Genomic DNA, 25,803 nt, shown 5'->3' with positions numbered 1-25,803 from the left:
TTGGTTCCTATCCTCAAGGTATCTCATTTTGCATATGCCAATATTCCAAAATTTGAAAAAATCCCAAATCTGAAATACTCTGGGGTCCCAAGCATTTTGGATAAGGGATGCTCAACCTGTACTCTTTTCAAAACATCCATGTGAAAAATGGGAGTTACAATAAAGCAAAACTAAATTATAAGTCATGCAAAACCAGTACTTAGTAATTCTGGAAGATGAAGAGATTGGCAGGGGCTACAGGAGCTCTTTTTGGCAAGGTAGAATTGATGTTGGCCTTGACAGGCGAGGAAAGCTCACTTCAGGTACAAGAAATAGCACATGTTAAATTTCTTCAACTACATACCCAAAATTCTCCAGAACATGCTACTTCTACTGCCATTTTTAATTCCTTTTTTTTTTTTCTGTTTGTGTTACTCCTGTTAGAACTCAGGGCTTGTGCTTGCTAGCCAAGTGCTTTACCATTGAGCCATGTTCCACCTCTTTTTGATTTTTAGTATATTTTTCAGATAACTTTTGCCCTGTCTGGACTCAAACTGCAATCCTTCTGTCTCCACCACCCATGTAGCTGGGGTTACAGGTATGTGTAACCACACTTTCTTGTTATTTTATTTTTTCTGGTGGGACTGGGGTTTGAACTCAGGCCTTCATGCTTGCATAGCAGGTGCTCTACCAATGCTTGTTTCTAACTCTTGAAAGGTTACTACTTTACCCATCAGAGTTTACTTTCTTGACTTTTACATTATTTCTATATTTGTACAATTTCCATAAAATCCTGTACCAACCATATTACACAAGTTAATTCTTTCTAATGTTTATCACAGACCACATGTCCATGGCTGAGAAAATCTAAATCTTACACAGTCTAAGTACCAAAAGTGACCAAATGTCTAATTTAAAAGCATCGTGAAAGTGCTATTTTATTTTCTTCTCCAAGATTTGTGTCTATGATATACATGTATATGGGTCTGCATCAAGATTGAAATTATTCACAATTCTTTTCTACTGTTGCCTTTTCTTCTGGGGGAGCAGTAACGTATCCTACAGAAAAAGACTATATATCCAGTGTGTATCATAAAGGTCTGTTTTTCTTCCCAGTGGCTCCACAAACAGAGGGTGGTCCTTTGCAATGCAACCTAGGCGTGTACTGAGTGCAATATGCTTTTCAGATATTATTCTAGCTGTAGTTTTCACACATGGTATTCATTATTTTTCTTATTTGCCATGTAATAATGCTCACTGCCCTGTGAACATTAGATTAGATCACTGAAACTTTTACCATTTAAGTTAAGAAGCAAATAGGTGGTCCATCTTATATGATACTTGTTTTTTACTTTTTCAATGGGATTACCTAAATAAATCATCTCTCTGAATGGAATATGGATAAAGAATTGTACCTGCATGTATATAACACAGACATATAATGAAGAATAATTTGAGGGACTTGTTATAGGTAGCCAAAAGACAGATATTACAAGCTTAAAAGGAATAGTATTGTGTTATTGGTATAATTTTAAGTGTATGTATGATAATATTTTTAGGTTATTACCCCGAAGCACAATTCAGTAGAACATGGAGTGTTTTGTACAGTAACCAAGTTGTGGTACTTACTAAGCTTGAGCTTTGCTCCTGGTGACTAGAGGTCAGGATCTGATGTGCTTTATTCTGCAACAAACTTCCTAAGGTCTTTCCTGTGAATATAAGTTCATTCCCTCCTGAGTCATATTCTACTGACTAATAAAGAACCTCTGTGGCTACCACCATGGGAAGAGATAAATTACATGATGTGTATGCCTTCATGTAGTAAAAGAATAGAGAAAAACCTAACTTACAGATCTCATTCATTTATAGTGTTAAATTGAGAAGGAATTTAAGCATGGCAAAAAATAAGTATGTTACATGTACCAAAATGACATAAAAATTAGAAACTCTGCCAGGAACTCATCATGAATTTATTACAGGAATGAAAAGAAAACTTCTATAGCAAATTCTAAGAATGATGCTTAGCATGTGGTACACAATAAAATGTTCAACCATTTCTAGGTAAGAGAACTGTGCTATTCAGATGACTGATGACTGAGGGCTCTCCTAGGTTCTAAAACCAACATCTGTTGCTACCCTGCAGTCACAGGTACCACAAAGACTTTACACTATAGGGATGGAAGTCTACAGAAATAAAATACAGATAGTCTTTCTTCTTAAAAAAAGGAAAAGAAACTTCAAAACAGACTTCTTTTCTGCAATGTATTTTAGATACCAAATTTCTTTTACAGAACTCAGGTGTTTATACAGGTAAAGTACTACTGCACTGCATTTCAGTGGTTCAGATAATATTTTAAATAGGGACTGTTCATATTGATAGTATGTATTTCAATACATATATATGAATGTGTGTGCTTATTTTATTGAATAATAGCTACAAGTGAAGGCAGGGATTATTTTTTCCTGTGCTCCACTGCTCTATTTCTAGTACTCATAAATGTACGTGGCACACAGTAGGTGATAAAAAACATTTGCTGAATAAGCGAGTGAGAGAATGAGTGAGTGAATGAATGCACTTCAAATGCATAAGTTTAGAGAGGCAAATACTTCATAGGACAGGATGTTTAATTTTTTTAGTGATCAGAAAAAATGAACATTTTTCTGCCATTTTATAATCATGAATCATCAAAGTTATAAGTTCAGGAATGCACCCACAGTGTTAAGGTAGGGAAACATCAAACTTCTTACGTGGATCTGGGCGTTCACATTAGTGCTGTGGAGTAATGTGGTGATTCTGATTGAAATGAAATATAAGTATTCCCATCCTCTCCTCTCCTCTCCCTCCACCCCCCTTCACACGGTGGACAGAGAAGATATCACTGCAGCACATTTCATGGCAGCAAAGATTCACAGGAAACTCTGTGACTACCACCATGGGAAGAGATAACTAGAATGATGTGTATGCATTCATGTAGTAACAGTAAGCAGTGGTTGAAAGAAAGAAATGTGTTCTACATATAGTGACGTGGATATGTCTCAAAAACAAAAAATACAATAAGAAGGGCAAAAATTTTGTAACAGAATCTCATTTTAGATATACACCTATGCCTCAACACATATGTAAATAGTATATATTTTTATAGATATGCATAATAAAGGATGGCACACAGATGTGAGCATATTAAATACTTAAGAAAGTTTTTGTAAGGTAGAATGGAAGAGAATAAACTGGGGACAGAGGACAAAAATAACAGTAAAATATAAAAATTGAGGAAGTCCTTGCTTTAGTTCAAGACTCTAGGAGGGTTACTGTGTCAGCAAGGGACTTGCACCTGCAGCTCTTCCTGCTTGATTTCTTGGCTGCCATGTCCTCTAGCACCTTGCCTGCACTTCTCCCAGGACAGTGGCAAGACACTGCATGACAGCATAGGATCAGATGTTTATGAGGCCCTAGATTTCTCATCTCTCTTGCTGTGATATGCTAATATCTATTGACACCTCACTGGGAGACAAATTGACTCCTGGAAATATCCAGTATGTTAAGTGACTTTCTTGGGTCCAAAGGCACACAGACGTTTAACAGGGTCACCAGACTCTGGGACTGGGCCATGTAAAGAATGTCACTTATGTTTCGAGGAATCATGGACAAAGTGACACATGCCAGCTGTGGAGAGATGGGCAAATAACTTTGTTTCTGAGGAAAGGAAAGGAATAGTCTGAAAATTACTCTCCTTGCAGAGACTAGGAGATCTTGGGGCAAACTCCCTCAGTATTTTAGGGAAATTCTGTCAGAACCAACCAACTCCTTCTACATTCATTCATGAGTCACAGACACTTTGCACCAAGGTGGGTAGACTTAGGACCCAGGGGTAAATCCAGAAACCAGGCCTCAGCTTTGTTTTTGTACTTAAAATCTTACTGGAACATGGCTACACACATTCATTTACGTATAGTCCAGAGCTACTTTCAAGGTGAATAGCTGTGACAGAGACTGCATGGCCAGCAAAGCCTAAAATATTTACCATATAGATTTTTACAGGAAAAGTGTGCCCATGCTTAACTTATAAAATACTCCCTTCCTCTTGGACAGTGTTACCCAGAACCACCTTCTCTCTCATGCTTCAACTTAAAGCCTTTATGCACACATTTCTTGTTTCTCTGACTGTCCCCTTAGTAACACACCTTTTGTTTATCAAAACCATCCTTTCCCTAGATTCTGTCTCCCTTCTTTCTGTTCCATGCCTTATAGCTGCTGGAAGGTTACACTCTACTTTCCTACCTAGTCTGACTCCTGGAACCCTAGCATGGCTCAAAACACAGCTTTTCTTTAACTTACTCTAAGTGAGGATGGCCCAGACACATTTATTAAATAAGAGTAATCACTGGAAACCATCATGGGTTCATGGAACCAGTCATGCCAAATTAACTCTGCTTCCTTTTTCCACACAATAGGTTAACAGACTGACAGATCAGAGAAATGCTATAGGTTTCACATATTATGTCCTTAGCAAATCAGAACTGCAGGCAGATTTATATTGGACTGAAGAATGTATGGGAGTGCTGGTTTACTGATTCATGCAAAGCTTTAGGGAAGCCTTTAGTGGGAAGGGTGCAAAGCCCTGCATTTAAAATTGCTGAAAAGAATTGTTAAGAATTTGAATGCAGGTGTGGGAGATATAGATGTACATTCAAAGTTAGCAAAATACCAAACAGGAGAAAAATAAATTGAATAAAGTATAATTTAAGAACCAGGTGATAGAAACCAAACTAGCCATTATTCCCGAGAAGCTAATAACTAAAGGTAGCACAAGAGGGCTTTTATGACACTGGTCATAGTGGGGTGAGCTGTGTATACTCTGTGAAAATTCACTGAGTGTGCACTTAGGCTTTTCTGCTTTCTAGTACAAGATGATTCTATTTTATCAGAATTACATAATCTGGAATTCTGATTGAGGGGTGTTTGAATGTGTGTGTCTGTACTGGTGATGCACTTTTCTACAAAAAAGCTACACCTACATCTATATAATGTTGAATTACAGTGGGATTCTGCAGTATTTAGATTTCATCTGTATATAGGCAGTACTGGGGTTTGACCTCAGGCCTTTCTCTTCCTAGGCAGGTGCCCTACCACTTGAGCCAGGGCCCCCAGCCCTTTGTTGTTTTAGGTATTTTTCAGATAGGGTCTGGTATTTTCACCTGGGGTGGGTCTTAAGACCTCAGTGGTCTTACTAAGACCTCCTATGAAGTTGGGATGACAGGCACATGCACCACCATGCCCAGCTTTATTAGTTGAAGGGGGTCTACCTAACTTTTTGAGAGGGTTGGCCTTGAACCATGGTCCTTTCAATGCCTCCAAGTAGTTGGGTTTTCAGGTATGAGCCATAGTATCTAGCAGATTTCTCATAAAATTTTTAGATTTTTAACTGTCAAATACAGACTTTTCTGGTAGGCCACATCAGAACTGGCTACTAGATTGCAATACTGCACGTAGTTCCTTTAACATTCCTTAGTAGAGGTGAAATAGCAAGTGAGATGGGCAGGACCGAGCAGATGATGACTATGTTAAAGAAAAATATGGGCATTTTATAAAGTTATAAAATTTATTCAGTGTTTCCTCCTTTAGCCATACTTTCATGAAAGAAATAGTGTCAACATTTCCAACATTTATTCAGATTTTCTTGGAAGCAAATATAGGGTTGACATTCATTAACAGTTTGCCTTTTCAAAGCCAAACATCTGCTTGGCTTCCAAAGGTGTTTCCAAATTTTTTTCTTTAAAGGAATGCTTGTTGAGAGTTTATTAGTTTCATTTGTGCTTTATGACTACCTTTTAAGTAGGACATTTACTTAGAGAAATACTTAAAGACAATCCCAAAAGATTCAAGAAGTAGCTCTGCCTTGACCATTTATTTATTAACTCATACTATGACAGAAAATATTCAGAGTCCCTTCAGACCTCTTCTGAGAGGGCCCCTTGATTGGACCAAGGTGAAAGGCTTTGCCTAGAATGTCATTCCCATGTGACAATGCTCACTGAAGTCAAGTATATGTGTGAGGTTTTTTTTTAAATCCACTATGGGGAAAATAGCCTAAAAGGGGGTTAAACTTTGATTAGAGATGTCGCAAGTAGGGAAAAACGCTTACTTCAATTTAACTTCTGCTTTTCAGAAGACATGAATACATAAATTATGTAGGAGAGCAGTGATTACTAGACAGTCTAAAAGCTGGAGGCTCTAAGCCAATTTTCAACCAACTGTCACAGAATATAAGTTTCAAAATATGTTTAAACTAAACTGACAACTACAGAAAAAAATGTAAAATTCTTTGAAAGGCTGGGTTATGTGAACTGATGAGGACCTCAGAAACCACATACTTTTTAACACACAGCAAAGCTTCATTGCAACATTCCCACTCTTAGGAGGGAATAGTGAAAGAGGCAGAACAGCTGTGTCCCCAGACAATCAGATACAAGCAGTAGAAAGGCTCTTCCCAGCAGAGTGGCCAACGGTAGTAAAGTTCATCCAAAATCTGCAAGGGTGCTGAGAAGGCCTCTGACCTAGATTCTTTCAAGCTAGGCTGAGATGCCCCAGGAAGGGTACCTGTGTGTGGGCTGCCCACTTTTCTATGTCAGAGCAGCTCCCCTCTTATCTGCTTTAACATCCAGGTGCCCTGAAGGATTATTACCACTGTTATATTCTAATCTCATCATTTTGTAGGTCATGAAACCAAGCTAGAGAGATTCTATTAGGTATCCAAAGTGCCAGAGAGGAAGAGTTAGAACATGCATTTCTTAAAATGCCATTACTCCAAATTTACAAAATGGAAGGTCTCGGGGAATAAAGCATTGGTAACTGAGGTCAGAAATTATTTATCTAGAATCTCAGGATAGCTCTTGATTTTCCTTGTCCATAAATCTTCATGAATCCTAGAACAAGTTTTGTTTTTTTTTTTCCCTTCATCCATGGAGTTTTAGGGTCTTGAAACCTATAAATAGTATGTGAATTCTTGCCTGTTTGTGTGGAAGTGATACAGAGCTTTGATTCATTCTTCAGAAGCATCTATGACCACAACAAATAAGAATCAGTGGACTTGAGCAGGGGAATAAAAGGGAAGAAGTGCCTAAAAGGAATACTTATGTTTAAAACCATAAACTACCTTAAAATTAGGTGAATGTTTCCTATTCACTGATTTGCATTACTCAGGTAAATGCAACCATAAAAACAAAAGCTGCATAGTGTCTGTGAACACACAATGCTTGTTAGAATGATAAAAACAGATTACATTCTACTTCTTGGGTTTTACATCCTTAAAGAAAATATTTGAGGTATAACATGCAACCTACACTCTGTAAACCAAAACCAAGACTCCAAAGCCCTGGATAATTTTGGAGTGGGAGGATTAGTTCTGTCTCTGAATATTTCCGTCAGAAAACAGTGCTGAGTGAGAGACGTAACGACTCCTGACAAAGAACAACTGCTTCTTTCAGTTTAGTGGGAGACTCTTGAGGGAAAAAGCTCATCTTTATAACTGTGGCAATTAGGCAAACACTAAAAACTGCCTTCTGCCCTGGATGCTGATAATGTCAGGAAAGAAAGAGGCTGATGTAATCCTGAAGATGGAATGAGTATGGAGACTCATTACCCATTAAGGGAAGGCTTTTTCTGCTGCTTCCACTGTGAGTACAGCTGAAGAGAAGCCTTCAGAGAGTCTGATTCTGAATTAGCTTCATTTGTGTGGACTGACAAGCAATAGATTGGAAAGGAGTTTAAACTTGAGGGAAAACCTCAGAAAGCCACATGAACATGAATGAACTTGGGAAACAGTACTGTACTGTATTTTGAAATAATATTCAGTATTTATGTTATAATGGAGTAAAATAGAGAATTTCCTGAGACTGGAAGACTGCAATCATCTGAGGAATGAGGAGCGACACTGGGGTTTAATTGCCAAGAATGATACACAGGTCTGCCCTTCTCTTCCTCTCATGCAATAGAAGTATTATCATGGAAATTACACTTGGAGGTCAGCAAATGGAACGACAAGAAGATGGTCTGCACCAGTAGTTTAAATGTCAAGAGGCACCAGGCCAAGAAGGTGCACATACATAAATCCGGTAGTGGCACTGATATAATTATGGGCTTAGACTAATTCTCAAAGCCAGGCCGGAAGCTGAACCACAGTCCTTATGGGAAAAAAGAGTATGAAGGTAATTAGAAAAAAAAAGCTGAGGAAAGATATTTTACTTAAAAAAAATAAATCTTTAAACTCTAAATAAAATTCAGTGTCTGCATGGGGACCTACATGATCCTCAAAACATGCATAAAATAGAACCGACAAGGGAGGAAGGGGCCACACACATCACAACTTTATAAGCTCAGTTTCAGAGCTGAGCTGCCTGTGCATGGCAGGGAGTCCCTCCCAGGGTCCCTGGGACTGGAGGAGCCCTGAGGTCCTTGTGACTTGTGAGAATCCAGGACAAGGATCTTGGGACAGACTTTCACAAGCACAGAACAGTATTTCTTCTCCCTTGACTCTGCTTTCTAGTTTTCCTCTCCTTCTGCTATTGTTTAATTTTGTGATTCAACTTTTTGAAGAATGGTGGGAGGTACCCTGTTAAGCAATGTTCTAAGAATGAAGCTCAGATGCAGTGACTGCATTGTGTAAACTGGCCTCCCACATCTTTCAAACCAACTGTGACTCTGCTGAAAACAAAGAGATGGATACAAGACGGAGAGCAGGTAGCAAGTCTTACTTATCTTTGTAAGTGCAGCCCCTGTGCCCAGCACACAACAGGCAGATCACAGATGCTCGCTCAAGCAACTGGCCATTTTATCTAAACAGTGCTGTCTTCTGGTCTGTGTTCTGTTTCCAAGTAGGAGCCAGCAGTCATAACACTTTTGAGCAAGCTTCTTTTGATCCTTATGAACCCATTAGTGAAAGTGATTAAATGACCAAATCTAGCACAAAATTATCCTGATGAAAGAGTGTCAGAGCTGATCATTAGTAAGACCTTATCAAAATATTAGCAAGCAAACCAAGAAAAGTCACTGTAAACACAGATTTTTAAAAGCATGATGATACTGAAATAAAGATGAGAGCTGAAATAATTTCCAATTCTTTCTTCATGATTAAGCAAAGAGCCTGATTGCCTAACATTAGACATCTGTATAATTTATTGTTCAAGAGCTTTATGGTTATGTTACTTATTAATGTATGTCACAGTGAGGAAAAAATAGTCTATTGCTAAAATAATTGGATCCCTGAAAATAATAAGTAACTCTTAATCCTCTGAGTATGATAAAATTTTACATGGTCAAAACGATGCTTAAATAGGACATCTATTGAGTAGGGTTTAAATTGTATTTCAGGGTCTATATTTCAATTGAATGTAAGAAATATCTGTAAGATATGGATTATAAGTTTAGAGACAACATCATATACTGAATAACTGAGGAAATAAACTCACACAAAAAAGATTTAAAAAAACAATGTTTCTTCATTAGTAAATAAAACGTTTTGGGAAATAGTAAAAGCAAATAAGATAGTTTTAAAGATAACAGTAAAAGCTGAGATTCTGAGAAATTCTTCAGAAGCCCAACTAACATTTTGTATTCCAGAAAGAGAAGGCCATTTGACCACTGCTGGACCTAGTATAACCAGCTGGCAAGAGTCAACAGGCAGAAGACCAAGAGGAAAATCCTTAGGTTTCATGGTGATCGGGAAGGAGACGACTGGGTATCATCATGAACACACTTCAGATTTTAGGAAGACATAGTTTAAACAGTTTAGATGAAGAGATGGGAAAGATTCCCTGGCAAGAAACTCAGGCAGGAATGCAGCTAAGTAGTTTACAATTTTTTGGATTAGGCCTTGATAATTCAAAACAGATTTTAATTTAGGATATAGGCAATATTACATATTGTGGGCAAGGGACTTTCTAGGCAATAAACAGTCCTCAAACAGCCTAAGCTGTTTGGAAAATGACTTGGTTTACACCTTACATCATGCCATCACCTCAGAATTACTTTTAGTAGTGAATAAACCAAGATGGAAATGTAGGTAATCTTATTTATTTATTTTTTGATGGTAGGGACTGAACCCAGGGCCTTGTCCGTGCTAGGCAAGTACTGTACCACTGAGCTGTATCCCCAGTGCTTTTTACAATTTTTTTATTTTGAGATGGGGGTCTCACTAAATTGCCCATGTTAGCCTTAAACTTGCAATCCTCTTGCTTCAGTCTCTCGAGTAGCTGGGATTACAGGTCTGCACCACCACACCTGGCCACCAATAACCAATTTTAAATACAGATAGTGGCAAGACACTTGTGAATACAAATTATAAGCAATACTTACCAATGATTTCTAGGACTCACTTTTGAAAACTCGGCTGACAAATTCCATCTGGGTTCTTGAACCTTTGGTCTTGACTGAATTAAGTCGTCTAACATTTACACATCGTGGATAGAATAATTTTGTGTGACTTTTAAGAATCAAGAACTCAGTGTGACGTTTTCTACAGAAATCTGACAGTGTTAAGAAGAGCACACCTGCAGCAAATGACGGCTTTGCATGACAAAGCTAAGTCTAGGAAATACTGCCGGACTCCGAAGGCGAGGGCGTTCTCGAGGGTCTTCCCATCGATGATAAGAGCAAAGTCATTCTCCTTCCGAAGAGCATCCCCAAGAGTGGCGCAGTGCCGGCTGAGAGTCTCCCTGGTTCCCTGGAATATTAAACCAGTCCTTTAGCATTTACTCCATTCTTTCTACCAAGATTTCTGCAGGAAGTTTGGTAACTACATTTAGTTATTTTTAGTGCTTTTTATCTTTCAAATTGCTTTTACAAGCCTTCACTAATTTAGTTCTCACAATAGCCCCTGTGAAGGGAACTGGGCAAAGGTTATCAGAAAATGCCAGGGAAGTCACACACATGTTCCCAGTCAGGCTGGGCTGGACCACAAGTCACCCAGTCCTCAGCTGACTCTGCAGTCTTTGCTCATTAGTCTAACCACACAATCATAATACTGCAAAACGTTTACAGTAAATTATCTTGTTAAAAAAAAACAAAACTCTACTACTCTAATTTATGAACCAGTCAAATTACTTTGCCATGAACAAAGGGGAAAAGTTGGTGAATATAATTAAAATAATTTATGGGTATTTTTCACATGCACTCATCAACTATTGACATTCAATTCCCAGGAACCTGGAGGAGGAAATGCACAGTTTCTTACCACTTCATGAAATTGACTTCTGTAACTTTAATCATGATTTCATGAAGGCTATATTTTAATTGGAGTTGGTGACCTAAGGTTTGGTAATCTTGATTGATCAAATAAAAGATGCCCTTCCATCAATGAAGAGTCCACTTTTAGGTACAATAAAAATCTTTAGTGTCAAGGAAACCTATTTTCACCTTGACCCTATGGAGGAGATGTATTTGTCTCCTTCAACAGTCAACAACTGTTTCCCCAGATCATCAGAAGATGTTTCAAGACAGTTAGTTTTCCTCCCCAAATTCTGTGGCGTCTTCCTATAACTTAATGGAAACAAATTCCTGTTTCACAGAGCCCTAACAAGGGGAAGAAACATATCACTGGCCTGGCACAAGGAAACAGGATGAACAAGTCCCCTCCTATGAGATTTTTGCTCTGAGTACTTAGTCTGAAGTTATTTATAGAAAACAAATTATTTATTTAATAATATACAGCTTTGATAAAAATTTAAAACACATATAAATTAGGTTTTCATTATACTCATGACATATATAATTACTGTTCCAAATTAAGGATGTGCTCCAGTCATTTCACAAAGAGGGAAGAAGAGGCACAGATCATTAAAATTGTATACTGGGCATGTTTTTAGTCTGTACTGGGATTTGAATTTAAGGCCTCATGCTTGCTAAGCAGGTGCTCTACCACTTGACCCTCTAGCCCTTTTTGCTTTAGTTATTTTTCAGGTTGGGTTTCATATTTTGGGTCTCTCTATGGTCTCCTTGGTATCTGCAAATCACAGGCATGCACCACCATGCCTGGCTTATCTGTTGAGATGGGTTCTCAGTTACTTTTTGCTGGACTGGCCTTAAACAGTGATCCTCTTGATTGCCACCTCTAAGTAACTGGGATTACAGTCATGTACCAACACATCTGGCCTCATATTTTTTTTTAAAGGTGTTTATTATATTTAGATGCATTTCAAACTATGTTCTGGTATTTCAGAATATGGTGTCCTAAATGATAGCCTATGTTGACATACAGTAAACTATGACTGCCTAATATTCCCAATTTTGGAACTTTACTCACCTGCAGTGACCAGTACATAGCAGATTTCTTTAAAAGTTTTCTGTTCAAACTTTATGTGATTGGGACAAGTAGCTTTTAATTTTTAAGCCTTACCCTTCTATTTCTGCCTGGAAGTGTTTGATCCAAGAGGAGTTAATAAAAGGCACAGTAGCTCAAGTGGTAGAGCACTTGCCTAGCAAATGGGAGGCCTAAGTTCAAATCCCACTACCACCAAAAAAATAGAAATAAAAAAAAAGGGGGTGAAAATGTCAGTAAAATTCTGGAAGCAAAATCTACTAGTGATAATCCCCAGCAGATTACTCTGGATTGTCTTAAAAGTAAATTCATAAAGATTAAATGAATAAGTCAGCAAAGTGATAAAAATGATATGTAACATGTTTTGCATAATAGGGACAGTGTGAAGGACTACACATAGATGTAGAACTGAAGTTAACTCTACAACCTGGACATAGACACTATGTTGCAATCATTCTGTAGGAGAGAAAGATGAGACAGACAGTGTGTTTAAGCTCCTTGTTCAAGAACACATGACTCATAAGTAGTGAAATTAAAATTAGAATTAAATTTCAGTGCTACCTTGGCTTTCTCTATCTAATCCAGCAAAAAGAACCAAGCTTTAGACGTTCAGGCAGAGCAAGTTCAAAGTAGACAGTAGCACCATTCCTTCTGCTGTTTCCCTGGGGCCCTCATCATCTGCCTCTCATCTCGCTGTTTCCCTGGGGCCCTCATCATCTGCCTCTCATCTCATCTCCACTGCCAAAAGAGAGTTTTCTTTATAAAACAAAGTTAAAACACAAATCATGGTCTCTTCTTGATCTACAATCTTTCTACGGCTTTCACTGCTGGCACAGTAGAGTCCAAACCCCTTAAAATGGCATTTCATGCTTCCCACAGTCAAAGACTAACTACCTTCCCTCATAGCTCCCTTCACAAGCTGGACTGCTGCACACCCATCTCCTGGAAGGCCCTTCCCTCCAGAGGAAGCTTACCCCCCAGGTTCCAAGACTTGCTCCATGCTGCCCACTATAGCTCACCCTATGCTAGCAAAAGCTGCAGCTTCTTGAGGGAGAGACCATGACTAACCCTCTTTCTAAGCAACAAATTCAGTGCCTGCAGTTACATGTACTCGGGAATGTATTTATTGAATGAGAGCACTGATAAATTCTGATTTCATTCCACTGGCAGCATTCTGTTTTCCCTTTGTTATCACTTCCAATGAGGTGTGTGTGTGGGGGGGGGAGGTGAGAGCTGCGTCTTATCTTCCTTGCATTACTTAACCATCTTTCAGACAAAGGTATTGCTCACTAAACTACCTCTGCATTTTTTTTTTTAAAGCTATTGCTCATGAGATTTCTGGTTTGAAAACCTGAAAGGGAACTTGAAAAGAACCCCAGGAGGACTTCAAATTTCTTTAAAGATCAGCTGCAAAGCAAAACAGAAAGTTAAGTAAACCCTAGTACTGTGAAACCCCACCACTAACCAACTTGTGGGAGCAGCACCCCATTTCCTACCCTCTCTCCATTCTCAGACTTCTCTAACACCTTCAAATTTGCTGAAAACTCTTTATTTGTGGCATCAGTACTCCTGGGTTTCCTTGGTGACTATCACAGGTCTTCAGCAACTCCAGAGGTGTCAGGAGATGTAATAGGTAACATTTCAGGAGGTGAGTGAAAAACTCCCCACAGTGAATTCTTGTCAGCCCAGCTATGGTGCAAGGTAACACCACCAACAAAGCTGTAAACATTTTCTTATTTTATAAGGAGCTCTGTTGTTGGCTGTGTGCTGCAAGTTACAAGTTATATTTCACCTTTATTTACTGCCGGCAGTATTTATAGTTCTTTTATTCATGAAAGTTGGTTGCTTTCCCCACAAGCTTGGGAGCTATACTTTAGGGCCATATTGCATTGAAGCTTATCTCCTGTAGCTACAGATAAATTTATTACCATATTAGCTGCTGCTTTGTTTTCTCTTTGGCTATTGAAGGGGGAAATGTTTAAACATTTAAACTTAGAGACTTGTGAAAGTGAAAATATATAAATGAGAAGCTAAATCAAAAAAGCATCAAAGACTGCATAATGCAACATGATCAAGGGTCTGTATTTCCTTGTTCTGCTCGTTTTTATTTGTGAGCTGAATAAAAGAGACATTCTAATGTGATTTGGAGAGAGAGAAAGGCCAGGGTTCTGGTGGCTAGCCAGATAAAGAAGGGAGCCATAGAGAAAGTTGTCACTTCTGTGGGTCATTTTAGTCACCCTTCAAGACCACTCTCCTTGTCACTCAGCACAGTTCAAAGGAGTCTCCGTTCATGCTCTCTGCCTCAGTCTTACCAGTTGACAACTTCTGCCCCAACCAACACCATTTCTCCACTCTAAGTCTTGATTACATAAAGAGGAAAAAGGCACCCTTAAAGGTCAGCCAGGAGGGCAGGCTGCCTACAGCTCTCCATAGACCTTCTTATACCTGCTGGACCAGATTTTCACAGGTGCCTAGTGGATTCTGTTGTTCCCAGAGGCTACGCTAGACCTTTTCCTCTCTCCTCATGATTACAAACTTGGCCCCCATCACTCAGCAAAACATCTATGGGTAAGCTTTACTGAAAATGTTCACACATTCATATCAGAAAGAGTTTCCTCAACTTTCCTTCTCTTACCCTCAAAAATTCCCTTTCCTTGATTTCTATAACTCTTGGGATATCTTCTTTCTTGCCTCTGTTCTTTCTTTTTTTTGCTGGGACTCAGGTTTGAACTAGGGATTTTGCACTTACTTGTGAAGCAGGTGATCTACACCTTGAGCCACATCTCCAGCCCTGTTCTCTTTCTTTTTGCATCTTCACTCTCCTCATGGGCACTACTTTTCCCCTTTATGTCCTACACACAAAGTCACAATTTTATTCTAAAAGCAATGAACAAATAAACCAAGAAATATTTTCTTGACCTTACTTTCCCTGAGTCCTCCAGTGACAAAAATGCCTTTTTTTTTTTTTAAATGGTAGGACTGGGGTTTGAATTTAGGGTTTAGCACTTGTAAGGCAGGCACTCTACCACTTGAGCCACACCTCCAGTCCATTTTGCCCTGGATATTTTGAAGATGGGTTTTGTGAACTATTTGCCTAGGCTGGCCTTGAACCTTGAACCTCCTGATTCCAGCTCCCAAACAGCTAGGATTACGGGTACGAACCACTGGTGCCTGGCTATATTTTGGATTCTTAAAATGCTTCATTTCTACTTATACAACATAGCATGTGTGCCATAGGTTATCTATTTGTATCTCTACCTTCCCTTTGGAACCCAGACCCTTGAAAAGAAGAACAATGAAAAAATGAGAAGTAATGAAAGAACACGTAATTATTATTGACTGGAGAATACCTTGTGGGAAGTTAAAATGGTTTTACTCAAGTGATTACTCTGAGGATGTTTTTTTGCTGTCTGTAAAATTCTTTTATAATCTTGGATGCTATGATTAGAATAAAGAACATGTTAAGCTGGGAGCAGTGGTACATGCCTGTAATGCCAGATACTTACTTGGGAAGTAGAGACTGGGAGCATTAAGGTTCAAGGTCAGCCCAGGCAAAAAGTTCGCAAGACCCCATCTCAACAAGTAAGCTGGGCATGGGGTCATGTGTGCCCTGTGACTCCAGCTACACAGGAGGTGTAGGCGGGAGGACAGCAATCTGAAGCTGACCCTGGCAAAAATATAAGACCCTATCTGAAAAATAACTAAAGCAAAAAGGGCTGGGTGAGTGGCACATGTAGTAGAGCAGCTGCTTAGCAAGTGCAAGTTTAAACTACAGTACTACACCCCCCCAATAAAAGAGAAGATGTTACTATACTTCTTTTGTTATAAAGGAAATGAAGAATAAAGAAGAAATTATGATCCAACCTCTAATTCTGCCTCACATAACAGAAAGAAATTGTCTAGTGAGTGTAATAGACTGAACGCCTATGTAGTATAGTGTAGGTACCTATAGATATGTAGTGATCAAGGCAGGTGGCACTAATGTGGGCGAAGGAGATGTAAATGATATTTACTGGGTTTTGGGGGGTGAAGGGGAGGAGAGAGAGCAAGGGAGTGAGAGAGGCAGAGATAGGGAGACGGAGACAGACAGAGACAGACAGAAGGTGACTGACAAACACGTTTGGTAGATAATTAGGCAGAGGGCAGTTCCTCACAGCAAATGACAGGAAGGCCTTCCTGAAGTATCACTTGACTCTTTAGGATATAGCCTGGCAAAACAGATACCATATTCATAGAACACCCTCCAATAAAAGAAAAGAACATGACAGTAATCTTTAAGAAATGAGAGGTTGGCAGCTTTGGTGATCCTTTTCATTACTTTTACATGACCTGTAGCGATGAGACCCTTGATAAAAGTCACAGAGGGCGCCCTAGATGGTGAGACCTGATAGTTTTGTAGAGAGATCAATTGGAAGCCCTGATTTGTTTAGAAAGTATCAAAGTATGCAAGTTGTCATTTTCATTCTGCAAAACTCTGCTTGGAACAGTCTAAAAAGCCCTGAGGACAGATCTGCAGAACATATCAGACCATCTAAGATCTATGTTTTTGATGGCCCAGAATATAATGCCACTGAAAACACCTGCACACAAACAGCCCTGTGCAGCTTCTAGCCTTTCTTCTACTCCTCCTCCTCCTCCCCCTTCCCTTCTCCCCCTCCTTCCCCCTCCTCCTTCTCTTCTTTCTTCTTCCTTCTTCTTCTTCTCCTTTCTCCTCCTCCTTCCTCTTTCCTCCTTTCCTCCTCCTTCTTCTTCTCTGATTCCTTTCAGAGGTTATAGGAAAGACAGTTTAACTTAGGAACAAATCCAAGAAACACCCTAGTTGAGAATGTGGGAATGTTCTGAAGAAAAGGGAAAACAAAGCCTCTAGCCTGACTGGAAGAAATGGCTAGCAGAGGGTTCACAGAGCAGAGATGAAATGAAGAGCAACATCTCGGCGTAGTGGTTTCCTTATCTTGCCCTGGCCATACAGAAGATGATTATGATTGCTCACCTCTATCCCAGAGCATGTCAATCAGCAAGGCTAACTCCAGTCAAAAATGTGAAAGGGAAAAAAACCTCCCCATACTTAATTTTTCAAAGCATATTTTGGTGTTTGAGTATGAACACAAGTCAGTACCCAGCTTCATACATATTCTCAGGAATCTATTAACAGGTGAAAATCAAATGATAAAACTATATTATGAGGAAGAGTCTGTTCTCAGAAAGGAAAAACTAATATACCTTTCAGGCACAATATTTAACAATGTATTTCTGTTATGGGATAAATGTTTGTGTCCCCTCCCTCTCTAAAATACATACAATGAAATCCTAATTCTAAAGGAGGGCATCCTAAGAGGGATTGCCTTTTCGAGGTGATTACGTACTAAAGCAGATACTTTAAAGCAACTGAGGCCAATAGGAGAAGGGGACCAGGAACTAGAGAAAAGGTTAGTTCAAGAAGAATTAACTTAGAAGGTAACACACATGCACAGGAAATCAATGCGAGTCAACTCCCTGTAGAGCTATCCTTATCTTAACTAGTAAAAACCCTTGGTCCTTCCTATTATTGCTTATACTCTCTCTTCAACAAAATTAGAGATAAGAGCAAAATAGTTTCTGCCAGGTGGTGAGGGGTAAGGGGGGATAAGGGAGGAGGAGAGTACGGGAGGGGCAGGGGGAAGGGGGGAGAAATGACCCAAACATTGTATGCATATATGAATAAAATAAAAATTAAAAAAAAAAGAGGTGATTACGTCATGGGATGGAGAACTCATGAATGGGATTCACATCTTTACAAAAGAGGTTCTGGAGAGCTCCCGACCCTTCCACCACATGAGGACCCCAGGCACTGCATGTGAACCAGGAAATAGGTCCTTGAGAGATACCAAAACTGTTGTCACCTTAATGTTGGACTTTCCACCCTCCAGAACTGTAAGAAATAAATGTCTTTTGTTTAAGCCACCCAGTCTATGTTATGGTATGATAACAGGTGGATTGAATGAAGGCAATTTCATTGTTTTTGGATTTGTTCCTTTCCTTTTATGAATTAAGAATCACTTCTGGAAGACATATAACTTTCATTTTTGTCAGGATGGACTTAAGTTTATGAAAACTGTACTTCCTACTACAGAATCAGCCACACAGTTTTGTTTTCACTTCCTTTCCTTAGAAAGGGCAGAATGTTATAACCCTCTGCAGGAATCTTGCTGAACAAAGATGTAGACTCTGCTGAAACAAGACAACTGAGCCACTGCAAAACAATTCTTCAGACATTGCCAGTGCATGTGCACAGACTACCAGTCAACATAGAGAAAGCAGTTATCTGCATAACATACAAATGTGCAGCCTAACAAAAGTAGGATGTAAGGAAGTCAAAGCTGGAGGGTGGAGGCTCACTGGACGCTTCTGGGCATTGATAACAATTGAATCAGGATGATGATGCTACACTGTTAAGAACTAAGTTCCAGAAGCCAGTATAAACCCTATGACTCAGAATTCAGTTTTCCACAATTTGAGGTGTGTGTAGAGTATGAGGGAAATATAAGGTAATAAAACATTTTTGCTTCCTTTTGAAAAGGAAAAATTAAATATTTTGAAAAAATTTTCTTGATGAAAAAATTAAACAAGAGATAAAGAAGAGCTTCAACCACTAACTTAAGACACTGAGAACTCTAAACCCCTTTTGGATTTGATTAGGTAGTTACACAAGTTCAGAGTTTCAGAAAGGATTATATGAAAAAGTATTATTATAAGTTCATTTCATGATTGAGTGATAAAATTTTTCTACCAGCAGTGCAAATGTGTTCCAATCTAACTCCTTATGGTTTCATTTATCTTTTTCATTTGTTTAACTTTAGAAGGCAAGACTTGAACCCTTGCTCTCCCACTTGCTGGCTCTTTGTAAACCTGCTAATACCTATTTTATAGAGTGACTATAGTGAGGAAATGAGCTGACTCCTTTATGAATAAAGTACTCTGCCTAGTGCTTGGTACAAACTTGTCATCCAAGAAAGACCAGGTCTTTCCCCTCCTCTCATATTAGGTTCAACACAGCACCCACACACGATGAAGAAGCACCTGTAATTTGTTGAGCCTTGCATATTACTAATAATCCAGGGTGGCATATTACTGGAATCATGTTAAGATTTCTTATGAAATCTCCCAATGATAATTTTATTTCAATTTACCTTTTAACTGATAATATTCAATTCTACTAGCTACTTCTGTTACATTAAAAAAATCCTGTTCGTCCTTCAATTCTAGAAATGAGAGAATCATCTCTTCTCAGATGGCACACAGCCCTTGGTACATGGTAGAATGGCAAATATTTACATTTGTTTTTTCTCTATTGCTTAATTTCTGCCTCCAAGCTGATAAAACTCATTTGAAAGCTACAAACTGATGTGGGGTTTCTCTCTTACTCTCTTTGTATTCTTTTTTGCATAGATGACCACTTCAATATGTATGTTTGGTTTTAAATAATGACAAAGAAAACATAAGACATAAGAAGACATAATGAGATATAACTTATCTTGTCAGCATTTTCCTCAACTATACCCTCAAGTTAATTCTTTGGTACTGATTGTTTTTAGAGCAGAGAAATAAATTTTACCTGGACTGGGGGGGGGTCTTAGTTTGGTCTGCTAAGGATTTACCTTTTAAAACCTAATATAACCTAATTTAAAATGTCAAAAAGAGGACACATATAAGATCCTTGTATTAACATGTATTTCATTAGCTGTTTTTGTGGTTCGTAGCCCCAAGTCATCATCATTTAAGACATGAGGTTTATGGGTAAATAATGCTTCATTCTTTCTCTAGTTTTACATTCTGAAATGTTTGTACCCTAAAATCACAAATTAATGGAACATTCCAAGAGCATTCTCAATAATACATTACGAGCATATCAAGTATGGACAATGTTAGTATTTTCTTAAAGAGTGAGTTATAAATCCCATAATGACCTGATGATCCACTGTGTGTAGCTTATTTTTCTATAATGTATTACTGATTCAGTGGAACAATGGACATTCCACACAATCCTACAAAATACATATATCAATTACTCTTCCAGCTACTATAGGTGAAGCAAAAGAACACACACCCAGGGGTAGAGAAAACCTACATTTACATACAACTGGTGCATTTAGCTTGTATGCCAGTTAGGACAGCTAGCTCTCTGACATGCTTTTTGACTGAAAATCTTTGGCATTTCTAAATTCCTCCCCTAAACTAGAATATAATTTTTAAAAACATATGCATAAAGAACCAAACCAATAAAAAGTAATTTTTCCAAAATGGCTGAGGAAGACAGAAGGTGAAGTCATTAAAAACAAATGGTCAGAGGGGTCCTCCAAAACAGCCAAACAAATGCATTATATATATATATATATATATATATATATATATATATATATGTATATAAAATATACATTTTTATATATATTTATTGTTGCTAAAGACAATGGAGAGAGAAAGGAACAAAAAACATCCTTGCTTTGCTGATACACAGATATGGGTTTTCCAAGGTGGGGGTAATTGTAAAACACTGCAATTGAGGAAATGGTCCAATCTCCTAGAAGGGTCATGCCATCTGAAAAAGGTCAAGGGTTATGAAGAGGAAGAGGAAGTTGTAGCACTGGATAAATTACTCTTGGCCCCTCAGCTTGGATTTGGGATTTAGGATTTGGGATTGTGATAGTTTCCATCAGACAAATAACTCCTTCTGAGGCATCTTGTCTCATTTGGGGGTAGAACAGAGAGAAAGGCAGAAGTGTCAAATCTGTGCCCACTCTGTGTTTCAGGATTGGGCTGAGGGTAGGTATTCAAAGAAAGAGAAATCCAGGGAAAGGAAGGAAGAATGAGGCAGGGGACATAATTATATAATTTAAATAGTTTTGTGGATAAAAGCTTTTACCAAAGCCCTCATGGTAATTATTTTAAACCACCACTGAAATCCTCCTAAACACTTATTTTGAGCTTGGTCTTAAATATTCTCCAGTGGCGGCTGTGATTCAAGTGCAAAAGGAAGCATTCTTGGAGCAACTGGGTCGGCAGACATCCAGTCGCTCATACTGCCTTCCATTCAGCCAGGAAGAGGTTGCTCAGAGTATACAACTGGTTTTTCTGAAAATAAGCAAATTACCAAATCAACGGTTTTGAGAAGGTAACAACTGGCGACTGTGAGGAACAATTCCCCAGAACCACAGAGAAATGCTGGACTCATTTTCTTAATGGTTTGAATTAATTAATATAGGAATATAGAAGAATCTGCTGTATTTTCTCAGTGCAGAGTCCAAATGCACACTGTTTCTATTATTTCATGTATGTATTCAGTAAAATCTATATTCAGTTGTATCTGTAAAACTGAATTTTTCAGATACCCAGATGTCACTGTTTTCCAGAAAGGCATCTCTCTTTCAGCTTCTTTGTGGGCCTGAGGGTGAGCAGGAAAGGAGAAGGGTGAGTCCGTGAGATGTTGGAACATCTGGGTGATGCCTCTTGGAATGCTTCCTCCTATGGTTGAGTTGTTCCATCACTAGAGAAGATGTGGTTGTTTAAAAGCAAAATCAAAGCCAAATAAAAACACAGCTCTGGACTTGAACGATCAAAGTGAAAATTCACAATCCTGTACTTGCTAGTCATGTGTACTCTGAGGCTCCATCTGTAATTGGGACAAACAGCCTTAGCCCTACAGGAACAGAGAATTATGCATGCAGATACACCTGGAGCCTTGTGGGTTTCTTATAGATTGTCCTTTTATGGCTGTGCTGACTTGTCAAAGGTATGGATGGGAGAGCCATGAAGAAGGCAAAAGGCATGGCTTGCTCCCCTCACAAATGTCAACAAGATTGTGTGGGAGGAATGGCAAGGGGGCAGACTGGTTAGAAAGCATTTATCTGTAATTCTAGGTCTCAGGGAAGGGCTCAGATGTTTAGCCAAAATGAGGTAAAGAATATTCATGCTTGAGGGAGGAAGAATTTCTTGAAACAGAAACACCATGAATTTGTGAACAATTTCACTTAGGGTTTTGCACATCAGCCGGGCTCACTGAATTGTGTTTACAAAAAGGACACATTCAGTTCTGAGACCAAACAATGGGTTTGGTAGGACTTTATTTAGCCACAACTGTGGCGTGCAGCAGACTGTCTTAAGTCAGGGGAAAGGAAAATAGATCATTTATTCAATATTTTCACTTTATAGTAGAATTTACACTTTTTAAAACTAACTTATTTCTTTCAAAGGTAATTTGTTACCCTCATGGAAGGCTATTTGGAGTAAGAAGTGTGCCAGACCAGATTTGAACAATCTTCCTACCATGGGCAATACGGAAAAGTATCTCTGCTTCTGAAAGGGATACATTAACACCTTAAAAGTTGAACTAAGCTCTTAATATTTCAAGCCCAAAAGCTGAAAAAGCTTTGCTAACGGTAAAAGAAAACTCAGTGTTGAAGCACTAATACTCACAGTGGAGGAGAACTCAAGAGTGGTTTAAAACCTGTCTAAACTATTTTTCAAAGCAATACAAAATATATTGTATTAGACTCAGGGGACATATCAAAACAAAACCTGAAGTAGCCCACATTTTCTTTTTTCCCTTTCTTTTTCTGGAGTCAAGTCAATAGCTTGCTTATTCTGGATTTCTTTCAGATACCATTCAACAGTGGCTGGTTCCCAAAACAGTGAGGTTTGTCTGCATAAAACATGTAGGTTGAGCTTAAAAGGGGATAGATGACAACTTCAGTACTTATGTCCTGTAAGTTATAGTAGAAACTTACAAGGTGCTAGAAAATCAAATTAAGCTAGAAAAAAAAAAAAAAGAGCAATTCCATAAAGGGTTTTCTTTTACCATAGTGTTGAAAATTATATGTTTTAATGCTTGTTAACTTAATATCCAATGTGGTCAACCATTAATTTTCTCTAAAACATATCAGTGAGGGGAAATATTGGTATCCATAATCAAACCTATGGCTGGTTTGGGGCCATATTCTCAAATGAAGTAGGGAAATGTAAGCAATGTAAGAGCAGTGCAGCTGTTTAAAGTTATCTCTTACAGAAGCTTGCAATGAAGAGCTCTCCTGTCCTAGGAATAAAACTGTTAGAAGGAATAATAATTTGGATCATGATCACAGCTAATACTTCTTGAGTGCCTACTGCATGCCAGCCACTGTTTCTAATTCAACAGGCTCTGTTTTGTTTGATTCTTACAACATCACCCTGAGGAGGGAGATATTTTCATTATTCTTATTTTACAAACGTGGCAGTTGAGGGCAAGACAAATTCATTTATATATTGCATACTGAAATCAAATAACTTATCTATATACCCCAGTGCCATTTACCTATCTGTGTCTGGTCAAGATACCCTTTCCAAATTCCTTGTGAAAGAGGCATAATAGCATCTGCCTACTAATTTTTTTCAGGTATAAATATGATTGTCCTTGTACAGTACATAGTCTAGCATCTGGTACAAAACAGAAATCATTCCACAAATGTAGAGTTGTTGATTTTGTTATGAGTAAAACAGAAATGTACAGAAACCTGCAGAGGTGGCAGAGAGCCCTTCTCAGAGAAAGTCAGGAAGGTACATATTTTTGGGGGCGAGATGACCATTTATCAGGTGGTAGCTCCTGACTAGGCTGCATGTGAATGTCAACAACAGCACTGACAGTTTGGAAAAACTGTGTTCAGAGGAGCAGGAGAGGTGGGAAGAGCTTGTCTGAAGTTAAACTTGGGAACACTGGAGGCTTTTGACTTTGAATGGGGGAAATTTACTTCTCTGAACATCATTCCTGGCAATTCAATAAATGTATAGTGAATACTTCCCCTGCTTGCTTTTTTGTTTATTCCCTGGGAAACCCAGGCACTAGAAATGAGGAAGCAGAACAGTAAGAATGGAATTCAGATCCAGCTTTCCCTTCTGGTGGTTAGGAAGGAGGGAGATTCCACAAGTTCTAGTATAAAAGAGATGCTTAAGGCATGTAAGACTAAGGTTAAGGGTACACCATGGGAAATTCAAGAGGTATGGTTTTGGCACCTATGACATTTGTTCCTTTAAGACACACAGTTGCTTAAGAAATGATGGACCCTGGACTTGACAGATGAAACTGGTGAAATCCTGAGCTATCTCAATGAAATAAATCTTCAAGATTTTTCTATCATGTAGAAACTTAGATCAAACCACTCTGAAAAATGACATATTGGATTGCCTGACATATTTCCAGACATTCACAAAGTTGGTATGCCATGAAGGATTTGAATAATATTACAACTACATTTCTTAATGTAACATAAACCCAATCCTTTATGAACTGTTTTAGTGCATTTTGAAAGACTTTAATTAGAAATTGGGAGTTAAAGATAAGTCACAGTATAAGATTCCCTAGTTCTTAGCTCAGTTTAGATGTTTCCAGTTTAAATGGACAGACTGAAGAAATTATTTTAGGATAACCTCAAAGATTGAATTTCCTGCCTTTGTAGTCACTTGAGGAAATGTCTGCTATCAAGAGCATAATCAGAACACCTAATAAAGTCATTTAAAGTAGTATGATAACAATTATACAAATTATCTAAATGATGTTATATTTGTTATAAATACCTAATAGGTTTTGATCAACTTTTAATAATACTTATACATGAAATTCTTAATTTTCTAAGTTAAAAAAATTAATAAACCTTTCTGCTTTATTAACTTCTATTGACACTGACATTTTATAGGAGCCTGGCAGTGTTGGGTGGGAACACACAACTTTGCTCTCAGATAGCATCCCAGCAAGAGGACAGGAGGTACTGCTCACTCTTGTAACGAAAGAGGGTGGAGTAAATGGAGGCCATCAGATCTACAGAATGAGACTTCCCTTCTATTCTTCCTTGTCTTCAACTGTAGTTTGGCTTAATGCATTTATCTAAAGGTTTTAAAAATGCTGAAGAAGCCAGCACTAGTGGTTCATGCTTATAATCCTAGCTACTCAGGAAGCAGAGATCAGGAGGATCACGGTTTGAGTCCAGCCCAGACAAATAGTTTGACAGACCCTATCTCAAAAATACCCAATTAAAAAAAAGGGCTGGCAAAGTGACTCAAGTGGTAGAGTGCCTGCCTAGAGAGTGTGAGGTCCTGCGTTCAAACTCCAGTACTGTAAAAAACAAAAACAAAAAAACCCACTACAGAGTTGTTAATATTTTTTTCCAAGAATGACACTCACGTTGAAATTAAGAAAGAGACAATTAGAAAGCCTGGTGGCTCTGTTTTCTGGAGACAAAAGAGTTCCACTACCAGGATCACTAAGAGGAAGGGTTTTCTTCTCTTCCTTTTATTTATTTATTTATTTATTTAGTTAGTTAGTTAGTTAGTTCCTCTTTCCATTCCCTTCCTTTTTTTTTTTTTTTTTTTAAATAAGGTCTCAATATATAGCCCAGACTGTGTGCTAGGGTTATAGGCATTTTATCTGATGTGCCCAGCTGGAGAAAAGGTTTTGTATGTGAATTTTTAACAGGCTCAAATATGATACTTTATAAAAATGCAAAATAAGAATAAG

General features: G+C 38.4%; 1 protein-coding gene across 6 annotated transcripts in view; it reads right to left on the bottom strand.

The window, feature by feature from the left end:
• Positions 1 to 25,803, bottom strand: part of Atp8a1 (ATPase phospholipid transporting 8A1) — a 215,317-nt gene that overhangs the window by 53,984 nt on the left and 135,530 nt on the right. For all 6 annotated transcript variants that reach the window (XM_074042343.1, XM_074042345.1, XM_074042342.1 and 3 more), the window contains one exon: positions 10,525 to 10,697. In XM_074042343.1, coding sequence (XP_073898444.1) covers positions 10,525 to 10,697 — 173 coding nt within the window. The remainder of the gene's footprint in view (positions 1 to 10,524; positions 10,698 to 25,803) is intronic.

This window comes from Castor canadensis, chromosome 9 (genome assembly GCF_047511655.1).
Source record: "Castor canadensis chromosome 9, mCasCan1.hap1v2, whole genome shotgun sequence".
Lineage (NCBI taxonomy): Eukaryota > Metazoa > Chordata > Mammalia > Rodentia > Castoridae > Castor > Castor canadensis.
Note: the sequence above shows the minus strand (reverse complement) of the source record. Positions and strands in the feature narration are given on the sequence as shown.